Source organism: Poecilia latipinna, unplaced genomic scaffold, assembly GCF_001443285.1.
Source record: "Poecilia latipinna isolate Pla-1442-1.1 unplaced genomic scaffold, P_latipinna-1.0 Scaffold425, whole genome shotgun sequence".
Taxonomy (NCBI): Eukaryota; Metazoa; Chordata; class Actinopteri; order Cyprinodontiformes; family Poeciliidae; genus Poecilia; species Poecilia latipinna.
This window is the reverse complement of record NW_015113041.1, coordinates 302,201-314,308: the sequence shown is the minus strand read 5'-3', so window position 1 is coordinate 314,308 and position 12,108 is coordinate 302,201. Positions and strand designations below refer to the sequence as shown.

The 12,108-nt window shown below is 38.7% G+C and overlaps 1 protein-coding gene across 1 annotated transcript in view; it reads left to right on the top strand.

Annotated features, from left to right (window-relative positions):
- The window catches only part of ass1 (argininosuccinate synthase 1), a 31,837-nt gene that overhangs the window by 15,143 nt on the left and 4,586 nt on the right, over positions 1-12,108 (top strand). Inside the window, exons 10-13 of the mRNA XM_015037999.1 lie at positions 507-591; positions 1,169-1,233; positions 6,590-6,721; positions 8,895-9,051. Of these exons, the coding sequence (XP_014893485.1) occupies positions 507-591; positions 1,169-1,233; positions 6,590-6,721; positions 8,895-9,051 (439 nt within the window). The remainder of the gene's footprint in view (positions 1-506; positions 592-1,168; positions 1,234-6,589; positions 6,722-8,894; positions 9,052-12,108) is intronic.

Sequence of the window (12,108 nt, the reverse complement as noted above, 5' to 3'; positions counted from 1 at the left end):
AATTGAATTAGGTAGAGGCTGGTCCACAATTTCACAGCCTTCAAATGAGGAGAGCTTTTGAATTTATTAGCCTTTCTCACCGTTGCATATGCAAAGGCTTTGAGTTTTAGATGGTATTCAGTAATCTCTCTGAGACAAAAAAACCCAAAAAACAACATCTTCAGGATAATCTATCCTCTGTTTGTCATTTTTTTTAGTATGATTAAATAAATATATTAGCTTCAATTTCATTCCCTATTTTTTTTTATTTGCTTCAATGGATAAAAGCATCCCTCTCTTTTTGTTTCTACCAATTATTCTTAACCAAATGTTGGTGACAAATCTGTTATATTTTATGTTTTAGAAAGCATGTAAGTTTTAAAGGATGTGCATTTTATGGAGAAAGTTTTGATTCTGCAACTTTTTGATAAGGATATAAATCAAATCCAAACCTAAATATACTGTAGTTTTCGCTTTGAATGACCTGCTTATGTCAATTATCTGCCGGTGAAAACCTGTTTCTGTAGGAGTTCCTGTCAGGGTGATGCATGTGAAGGAAGGGAAATCCAAAGAAACGCCGCTGGATATTTTCTCATACCTCAATGAGATAGGGTAAGCGCTTTTGTGTATTAAAAGTAATAATTCTGGATTTCTTCACTATTATTATTATAATTATTTTGCTACTGGCATTAATTCTATGATTACATAACTTATGGTGAGTCACCGGACCAAACTCTAATGTTAAATCATATAATATATAGATCTGTAATTTTAAACCGCTTTGATGTAGTCCGATAAAATATCCAAGATTATGCATTTTTACTTTTGCACATTATTCCTTTCAGCACATTTTTCTAGAAATTGATATTCAGAAAATTTAGGTACAAAAAATACCTGTTATATTTTAAGCACTGCGTAGGTTATGAACATTAGGTTTCAGATGTGTTAAGTGTAGAAACAGTTAAAATGTGCTTTACCTTCAAAATATGCATCCATTTGAACTTGGTTCAGAGGTTGATGCTATAAATTAAGGTGGTTCATCTGACAGATTTTTGTTTTTTTTTGTTTTTTTGTTTTTACCAACAAGTAACAAGAAGTAGTCAGTGAGAAATGCAGTTTATTTCTCCATTAGGTTCACCAATTTGGATCTGGAAGGTGTGTATAATTGTGTCCTGCTCTTTTCTCTCAGAGGAAAACACGGAGTGGGCCGCATTGATATCGTAGAGAATCGTTTCATCGGCATGAAGTCACGAGGTAAATCTTTCAAATCTGGATTTGTTTAGTCTTTTTTTTTCATTCCATTCTTACTGCATCTGCTAATTTTACACATTCTGGCGCAGTCATGGCAAAAGAAAGTACATCCTGTGTCATTTTTTGGAGATTAACATATAAACAATTTGTTCTTTAACAGGTTTTGTAAGCAAATACAATCCAAGGTCTAACTTCAAGTTCTTGAAAACACACAAAAGATTCAGCTATGCTATTCCTTATTAAACAGAAAAAGAAGCCAATCTGGGAATGTTTGTAAAAAGAGTAAGATGACCCTAAAAACCTAGATGAATAAGATAAGGTAAATGTAACAGGTTGTACTTTTGTAAATAGGCAGTTTCTCTAAAAGAGCATCCGTCACTTCACTTCACTCATGTAATAAGTTGTACAAAAATCCTTATTAATCTTTTGAGTGCAGCATCAACCTTTTATGCACTAACCGTTTTTGAAAAAAATAGCTATTAATTCAAGTGCATGAAGTCATTTTTAATGTCATCCCTAACAACAATAAAATAAATGTATGTTCTTATTTGTTTATAATTTTTTACTTGTACTAAAAACAACAGAAGAATGTGTGCAAAAGCACAATGGAGGATCTGTGATGGTGTGAGTCTGTTTTTCTTCTAAAAGTCCTTGGAAACACATTAAATTACCAGGACATTTTCAGTAAGAATTCCTTAGATTCTGCTAGTAAAATATATAATTTTTTTTCTTTAAATCTTTTGTTGTATGTTGTTTTTAACTGTTTTTGTACAAGCATTTTGGGTTGTCTGTGGCTGAAAGGTGCTATGTAGATAAAGTCGCCTTGCCTTGTGGGGACTTGAACCAGAAAAATCTTAAATAATCGACCAGACATTAAGTCGGCGTTCTGTTTTGGACAACTCAGTCTTCAGATGTAAATATTGTAGAAAGCCTGTGATTTGAGCTGAAGAAAAGAGAGGTTAACAGAGGACCCAGGACTTCAGAGATTGTGCAAATTTTGTATCCCCCAAACTTGTGAAATAATATAAGCTAACACTAAGTGCTCTCCTGTTTGCAAAAACTATAAATTATTAACAGAATTGGTGATTTTCATATATTTTTTTTCTTTCCAATGTGGCTTTTTACCCGTCTTTACCTTAGGTGCCAGTAAGTGTTCAGGACTGCTAGTATTTTTTTTTTTTTGTCAGTATTCCTTGTCTACATCTACAGGCTTTCATGCACTTTGCAGTTATTTTACATGAGTGCTTTAAACGTCTCGCTCTGCTGCTTCCATAAAATCGGGCTGAATGACAAACTCCTCAGGAGACATCTTTTCCTCTCGTTCACCAGGAATTAAGGTGTCGTAGTGATTTCCAGTCGTCTGTACGCTACAAAAAACTGCATACAGTACACTGAGAAGAGGATGTTGTTGACGATGCTCCACTGGATACACGTAAATACGCAGTTGATTGCCTATTTGCCCACAATGTTTATCTGCGGTATTAACCATCAACTCTTAAAGCTCCTTTGTCGGGTCTCTACATGTGTCGGCGCAGCCGTTATACAAGGCCAGTGTGCAGTCCTGACTTTGCAAAGATGCGCCCACGAGGACACACACGGGCTCCTCTCTCCCCCCACCTCGCAATGCGCTGTGATTGGCAAATTGACTGGCCGGCCGAGTGTGACCGCGGCACAACGTGGCAGGTAGAAATTGGAAAATGGGAAACCCACTTTTCTCCCCGTCGGCTGAACAAAAGATCAAAGCTGTTTCCTCTTTGCGAGCAATAGGAAGAGGTGGAGCACAAGGTGCCCAAGTGGTTGAATAACTACCATCGAGCGCATAGGTTGGCCTCTTCTGGAGTGGCAGGTTGTGTGAGCACAATAGATGATGGGAGGGACTGAAAGGGGGACATGTCATACTTATTTGTGTTTGGGTCATATTTATTTGTGCAGGGTCAGAGAGGCGGATGGGACTCAAATGGTTTGTCAGGAATCTTGTCACTGTGCTGCAAAACATTCGACAACCTGTGTGCCGAACGAGCTGTCACGGTGTTGTCAAACCTCTGACTTGTGCTCCGATGAGGGCCTCAGAAGCAGACGGAGACGACTTCTTCGTCTCCTGATAAACATGCGGCATCGTGTCAAACACGTCGACACAGAAAACTTTTCTTGCTTGAAATATTTGATCGTTTTATTTACAGTTTTGTTTATTAAAGTATTAAGAAACCTTGAAACTTTCCACCATTTGTCATTTTGCAACCAGAAAACCTCATGCATTTGCTTGCTTGTTATGCAGTACAGCAAAGCAAAGTTGTTATTGGGAATTGAGAGAAAAAGGAGGGATTGAGTTGCATGCAAATACAGATCTGAATCATTTGCATTCAGTCAGTACTTTGTAGAACCACCTTTAACTATAATAGCGTCTACGAGGCTTTTGTATGTCTCTACCATGATCTGCATGTAGAGACACAGTTGTTTTTTCCAGATTTCCTGGAGCTGACCCAGACTGAGAACCACTTCTCAGTTTCTGTTCTTCATATGGACAGAGTGTTCAAATAATCGGACAACAGATTCTCCAAAATAAGCTGTGAATCAGACTGGTTAATGTGTGTCTTGTCTGGCCTATCATTTTTTTGGATGGCCATCTTTTGGTACTTTGTACTTTTATATTTCTGGTAATAGATTCAACATCACATTTGATATAAAATGTTCAGCCGGATATCATTGTAGAACCCAAACTGTCATATGTACTGTGTTGCTTGTTGTTGTTTTTTTCCTTCGAAACCTCCGAAATCTTCACAGATCAACTTGAGATTAAAACTGCTCACCAGCTTATTTTACTTCAGGATGATTTGATTGCAAACACTTTTTATTTAGGGCCATCAGTTTGAGGAGGCTGGTAACAAACACATGCTACTACTTTAAAATATCCTTAAAAAATGGAAACCAAGGACCATTTTCCTCACGCTTTACTGTTCTGCACAACTATGTTGGTCTCTCATATACAGCCTGAATAAAATACATCGATTCTTCTGGCTGTAACTTGACAAATGTGGAAAAACTTTAAGCGATTTATTTTTGCAGAGAACTGTATGTGCTGCCTGTTTAAACTTGTGTTTTGCTCAGATGGGATCAGCTGAGGAAGAATTCAATCCTGCCCTGAAGCCATGTATCGTGGTTAGCATACCTGCAGCCGCCGTATAAAAGACTAAAACCTCTGAAACCACAGAGGGTCGCGTCTCCTTAAGCCCGACTAAAGCGCCACTGTAGAAGCTTAACCGGACAGTGTCCAATTATGGGCTGCAATCAGTTAAGCTAGCTCTTTTTGGCAGCACTTAATCTGAGTTGTGTTTGAGGGCAGTTTTAACTTATCTGATTGGGGACAGCGGAAACGTCCCGGCGTCCTCTCTGCGGCCTAGTCACCAAAGCATTACAGCTCAAATGGGGATCTTTTAAAGCTTTAAACAATTAGTAGTTTTGCTAAGCTGGTTTTGTTTACTTGTTGCACCAGTCATTTCTCTAATCTGATGAGGAACCTTTGTGGGCATTGGAACAAAACGCTACTTCTGAAGATTTGGATTCTTACAAGAAACCCAACTGTGTGTCAAATTTGCAGAATATGTAAGGAACGGTGCATTTGATGAGTGAACGGCGCTCACTTTCTCCAGATTTTATCCTTCTTAGAAGTAGAGGTCATAGATTTCTCTTTTGTCTCCATTGTCAAGTCTGCCTTTCTGTATTCCCTCTGCCCTCTTTTTGTTTTAGCTGACATTTAAACGACAGCTTCATTTCCCCTGTCATGTACCTCATCTTTTCTCCTGTCACCCCCCACCCCTCCATGTCCGGAGGGGGTAAATTGCAGGGTACTCGGGGCCCTGGTCCAGACTCCAGGCTGGCAGGGGCCTCCCAACCTGTCATTTACCCTGGACAAGCTTGTTCATGATTTGTGAGCTCTATGAGGGCCTGTCAGTCACATCACTAATGACTAATAGAGCTGCTTGATGCCCTTTGCTTAAATGAACGAGGCCCATAAATGGCTGTTGAAGAATGAAATAATGACGGTAAAGCTTGAAATAATGACGGTAAAGCTTCGATAAGAGTGTCAGGACAGTGGAGCCGACATGCATCTCCTTACAGGCAGAATAATTTCCTAAGTTCCTTTTTTTTTATCACATTAAATCACATTGCAGTCAGAAACTTAAGGGCATTCTAAGTTGCACAATTGTGAACTAGAAGGTTAATAATATTCTTTAAAAATAAATTTAAAAAAAGTATTAGATGCATTTGTATTCAGTCCCCCTTACTGTCATGTCCCTAAATAAAGTCCAGTGCAACAGATTGCCTTCAGAAATTGCCTAATTGAATTGATTCTTCCTTCGTTTTCTGGAAGCCAACTCCATAGATAGAGGCCCCATGATTTGGCTTGAAAGCAGCACCGTCTTGCTGCAAAGCTGCAGTACTAACAATTGCCCAACCGTGTAATTTTGTTAGAGATCGTTAGTGAGCAAACAGCAGCATAAAGACTAGTAAACAAACCAGACAGATCAGGCATGAAGTTGTGATGAAGTTTAAGGTGGGTGAAGCTAAAAAAAACAGTATCTAATGCCTTTTTATGGAAGAGTATGGCTTCAAATGAAAACAAGATAGGTTGTCTTTACCCCTTTATAAATTTCAAATCTCCGCATGGAAATTTTTGCTTATTTTAATTGTACCAATTTCTTTAAATGTCCTGTGAGTAAATATATTTGCCCATAACCCGAGACTGGCTGGAAAGTGCAACGTCTCCCCTTTCAGAAACAGTTGGGATTTTTCAGATAGCAGAAAGTGTAGCGGAATTACGGTCCTGTTAATTTGGCTGGATCGTCGACGCTACGTTCGGTCCAGAGAGGTTAAAGAAAACCACGAGAAGTCTTCTTTAAAATTTGCCACAGCACCTATAGGGGACGTGTAAAATGGCTGAAAGCAAAATATGTGTTGCAGAAAATACTTCACATCACCAAAAACATATCTCCATGGTGAAATATAGTGGTGACAGCATCATGCTGCATCATGCTGTCACCAGTAAACAGCAGCATGGTGCATGAAAAGATCAGTTTCTATAAATACAGGCAATGCTGCTGAACTAAGTAGTGCTTAAAAACTACTTAGAGCACCGGAGCTACAAAGGGCAGTTTTAGATTAAAGCATATTAGTAGGGTAGAATGTCCTTTTCAAAAGTACAGATTTTATTGAGAATCTGTAGCAAAACTGATGAAGAATTTGCAAAAAAAAAATTTCTACCACGTAAAATCTCAGTAATTTTTTTGTGTCAAAAACTCAGATGAATATAAAAACTTCTGCCAGTTGATGCAATTAATTTATTTTTTTCTCTTTTTGTCAGGGATATACGAAACTCCTGGAGGCACGCTCTTGCTTAAAGCCCATCTGGACATCGAGACGTTTACCATGGACAAAGAGGTCCGACGGATCAAACAGGGACTCGGCATCAAGTTCTCAGAACTTGTCTACAATGGTAAGCGTCCGGCAAGTGCTACAGTAGCTCATCCTTCAGTGCACCAGTTCTCATTTCTAGCATACAGATGTGAGAGGCAAACTTGCCATGTACAAATGCAAACACACCCACTGCGCGGTTAGTGTGTTTGCACATGTTTGTGAGCTTTTCTTGTCTCAGGTGTCTTAATCCCCCCTTCTGCCGAGTCCCAGGTCGTCTGCACCTTCATCCACATAATAGGATCAGTGCCATTACAGACCGACTGCTAGGCCGCTCCAGTTATCCCCTCTAGAGACGTGGAGACAAACGCTGACACACACGCACACACACACACATGCGCACACACGTAGAGGTGCTGTGTTCAGGAACAGGGCAGAGATTAAACCCATTGTGGGTTTAAATCATTAATAATTGCAGATTGCAGACGGCTGGTAGTGGAGGAGCTTATGTTAACAATCCACCTGCTCTGCATCTGTTTACAGCTCTATTTACCCAGACTATGATGAGGTATCCAGATATGTGCTAAGTACATTGAAAATATAGAAATAAATGATGGGGTGTGGTTATGATTTTATAGGTATATGATGTCATACGTTTGTACATTGGACAAAATATGAACTAATTATTTTATTATATTACCTTTACATTAAAAATTCATTACTTTTCAAGCATTATCTTAACATATCTCAACATATATTATAGCATAAAGAGAATCATTTAGCCATAACATTGACGGAACAAGCATTTACATCAAAATAAGTCAAGATACATAAGTAAAATCAATGTATAAATGTATAAAGATTGCCTGGGACTTTAATTTTCAGAGAAAATTAAAGCCGGAGCTCATTGTGCCTTTGAACATAGCCAGACGACGAGGTGGAGGTCGGGTGCTGATGAGAGGAGGACCCCTGCTGAGCGGGGTGTGCCTGACCTCTGAGCATATATAGACTCGTCCCTCGCCCATCTGTCCCTGGGCTCTGATGATGGTTCAGGTCTGCAAAACGCCGGAGAAGAAAAGAGTGTGTGGACTTTGCCTGGGATGAAGAGACACAGACGGAGACGAATCACATAAAAGATGTTGCTTTAGCTAATTCATGTTTCTTGAATTGGAGTTTTTCAAGGAGCAGCATTCTTCTTTATGCAGTTATGTATATCCTTCATGCTGCTGCACAATAAAGTTGAAGTAACACCCAAAATATTTGTAGGTTTAGGTTAATGTTTCTATTTTTCTATTGGAAAGTCCCAATTGTTTCTTTGGAGTAGGGGAAGGGCTAAAGGAAACAGCTTTTAAGCCTGAATTTTTCAGACCACTGATTACCGCTGGTGTATCATGTTTTATCTCACAGCCCAAATTAGTAATTAGGGCTGCGATGACTAATTGGATTAATCATGATGAATAGATAGTTGAAATAATCAGCTAATTTAGTAATCATTTGATCATTAACTTGAGTACACTGACTCAAGCCAATTCCTGAAACAACACATTCAGAGCAGCAATTAAAAAACTTAAAATACGACTATAAATATATAAATAAATATAAATATAAAAATTAAAAAAAACTTTTTAAAATATGTTCTACTCAAAACTCAAAAGTGGCATTGTTTTACCTTCAACCTGGATCAAATTCTGTAAAAAAAAAAAAAAAAAACTTCCATTAATCATCTTTTGCTATCCATTTATTAATTGTAAAAAATAGCCAACAAATCAGTCCTACACAGTATGTTAAGTCAACCAGAAAGAGTTGAGTTTTTCCACATTTTTATGTTGATATCTTTCAGATTCAGATGCATCCTTTACTACAAATGATCAGGCATTCACTAAAGGAATGTTGTTGTTGCATTTTAGGCACTAATTATTTTACATTCTTATGTTAAAAAAAGGTATTTAATTATTTATTTGCATTTTTAATGTATTTTTGATCTTGTATAAAAGAGGCTTAAATGAAAAATCTGCAGAATGTGCTATTTGTTGCTATCCAGTTAATCGATCAACGATCATAATAATCGACAACAGATTAATTGATAACTAAAATAGTTGTCAGTTGCAGCCTTGTTAATAATTTAGCCCATGTTCCCTGTGTGATTCCTAATACTTACAAAAACAGCTTTATTTTCTGTGCTTGTTGGCGTTGACTAAAATCAGAAACATCAACCCTTTGCAACAACTTCCCTCACTGCTGTGTCTCCATCGCAGGCTTCTGGTACAGTCCAGAATGTGACTTTGTGCGACACTGCATAGCCAAGTCTCAGGAAAACGTTGAGGGCAAGGTCCAGCTGTCTGTCTTCAAGGGTCAGGTTTACGTCCTGGGACGAGAGTCGCCCAAGTCGCTGTACAACGAGGAGTTGGTCAGGTAAAAACACAGTGTGTGTGTGTGCGTGCATGTGTGTGTGTGTGTGTGTGGCTGGAAAACAGCTTTAATGAAAGGCGTTCATTTATCCTAACCTGACAGATGTTGCTTGTGTGGCTGTTCTGGGCACAGTGCGGCTATTCCACATGTTCACCACTCAAGTTCTCTGATGACCCCCAACATCAGCATGCTAAACTGACCCTGCCTCACAAAGACATCAGAGAAATGTAGCGCTCATAGCCTGCAGGGCAGCTCCCTCTCCAAACCCCTCCGTTGCCCCCCACCATGCCCTCTTAGCTGTGGTAACAGTGGGTTTGTTCAGGCGACTGACCCTTGATGCCCTCTGGGCAGGCTCAGCACTGACCAAAGGAAAAACTCTCCATATGGCTCTCCATCTCCACTTAAGTCACACACACTTCAGTTGTACCCTAGAGTCAGAGAGTTAATGGTGTTTTCAGCTAGAGGAGAGAGGTGATTTTGCTCGGCTTTTAGGAGAAAAGTAGCTGGGTGTCATGGTAGTTAAGCAGGTCAGAGAAAAGGGGGCGAAAATATGGCTCCCACAGTGAGAAGCACAGCTCTATAAACTGAAAGAAAGGCCCAGTAATTTATCACTTACAGAGAGTTAGTCACTTTTCCAGAAGAAAGGAGATAAACTGAGACTGTGCTCAGCTCTTTCGATCTGTTACATGCAGCTTGTGAGAAGAATATTTTGGTTTCAGGAAAACACAGAAACTTGAGTCTCTCTTTAGATAAATTAGAGTCAGTCTTTATCTTCATCTTGAGATGGAACAACACAACTTTGTATCATATTTGTTCCCTAAAGCCAAAAGGCAGCATGTCGATTGTGCCAATGTAGAACAAGGGTCATCTCAAGGCACAGACAAAATGGTCCAAACCAAACCCAAATACACGCAATGTAATTGGACGGTATCCAAATGTAGTTTGAATCAGTTCGGTTCATTTTAATACAATTTAGATCTGTTTATTTACAGTTTGATTCACTCTGAAATATTATAGAATACAGTTAAGGATAGTAAATTATCAAATGCGATTTGGTAAACGTTATCTAAGTAAGTAGCTGATTGCACTAAGTTGCTGTGTTTGCAGCTGTTGTCTTTAAGCAAGCATGCGGCAACAGTGGGGAGGAAAACAGTTCCAGTAAAACCTTGGCTTTGAGACTGATGACAGACAGGAGTACTTTTACTATCCTGGAAAGTGTGCACAGAGGTAATGACAATGATAGTTTTGTTGATAGGATTACCCAGATATATGCATAACTAAAGCAGTACCTGTTTCTTTATGGCTTGGTCGGCATTATCATGATCAAATATAAGTGAACAATTTTGGTATGTGGCCTCTTTATTCATCAGTCAAACCATATGAATGCGTTCCAAAACTAAAGAATACAATAAAACTATTAAAAAGCATATGTAACCAATAAAATGCCATGTTATAAAAAGCATATAACATGGATAGTCTGGATGTTGCACTATCCAGACATTTCTTGAAAGTCCCTGCAGTAAAACTCTTAAATTCCTGTTTATCACATTCCTGAACACTCCTTAGAGAGTTTTTACATTTTCATGATGTTTTTTGATTTTGTTCTTCTTCACTTCAAATTAGCTACATTGGGACAAAAATAAATGTTTTTGCAATAAACATGTTACACAGGAACTGTTGTTATAAGGACTTTATAGAAATTCAACATGAAAACCTCTTTCTACGACTGCGGCAGTCTTAATGTTATTTATCTCGCTGCGCTGACTTCTTAAGAGCCCAAATTTGCAAACCAGTGGTAGTTTCAGGAACGCCCGATAAAACCAATCAGTGGTTTCATTTGCTGCATCAGGTGTGCTTCCGATGCGACACCTGGAGTGCTGACGTCGATGTTTTAGAAAATGTAATTACTTTTCTGTCATTATTTATTAAATTAAGAAATGACAACACATTTGCCCTATGCTCTCTAGGCATATAAGTCAGTTTGCAAATTTATGGAGCACTATTAAAAACTCAAGTTATCAAGGGTGTGCGTTATTGTCAATAACATATGCTTGTACCTGGCTTTGACTCACCTGAAAGCAGAGTACACTTTCACAAAATCTAAAGTGAAAGTGTACACACACTCACACACACACACACACACACATGCACATGCAGAGGGACCAGATTAGGCATGAAACCCCCTCCGACATCCTGTTGGCTCTCCACAGGCAACAGTAAACGGCGTCATTAACGCAGTGGTAATACAGCCCGTCACCGCACCCGTCTGAGATAGAAATGTCACCCTCCTCGCTCCTGGCCGGCTTTATTCTCAATTAGACTGCAGGGTTTCTTAAAGGAAAACACAATCACACACTTCCACACACACATACACACACAAAGTGGCTTATTCTTTGTAGCCACTCGCTCATAATGGCCCTCAGGTGCCGGGCAGGGAGCCTTGTATTGAGAGTTGATGATTTAGTTGTCGTCCTTTCTTTTTATAATGTTTATCCTATCATTTGTTGGCAATTTCCTCTTTTGCTAAGTGCTTTTAAAGAATGAGTGCAAGCTGTACGCCGGGACGTGGGGGTGTCTCAGGGAGGAGAGGACTCAGTAAGAGAGTGTATTAAACACTGCAGGTAGAAACTGCTGTAATTACACGGCACTCTTTGCAAGACGCTCGCTGAGGTGTCTATACAAAGAGCGGTCTTAACATTAGACCCCTGCATAAGTTATATATTCACTACTTTTTCCTTTGGGAAAGTGGAAGACAAACATCAGATTACAAAATCTACACGACTAGTGGCTTACAGATGAAACGATTCGATTGTTTGAGATTTTTAAATTCTTTTTAATGGAGTTATTTTTTTTTTTTTTTTTTGGAGCACTTGTGTACATGAACATGTTTTCATTTTGCTGTATTGATTCTCCATCATTCAGGACAAACAGTGCCAAACAGGTGCATTTAGAGGAAATCAATAAGAACTTTTTTTTTTTTTTTTTTTTTTTTTTTTAAAAAACCTGAAGAGGCAAAGACATTTTCAACATTTTTAGAAAATTTTTTTTCCTTTTGTTTTT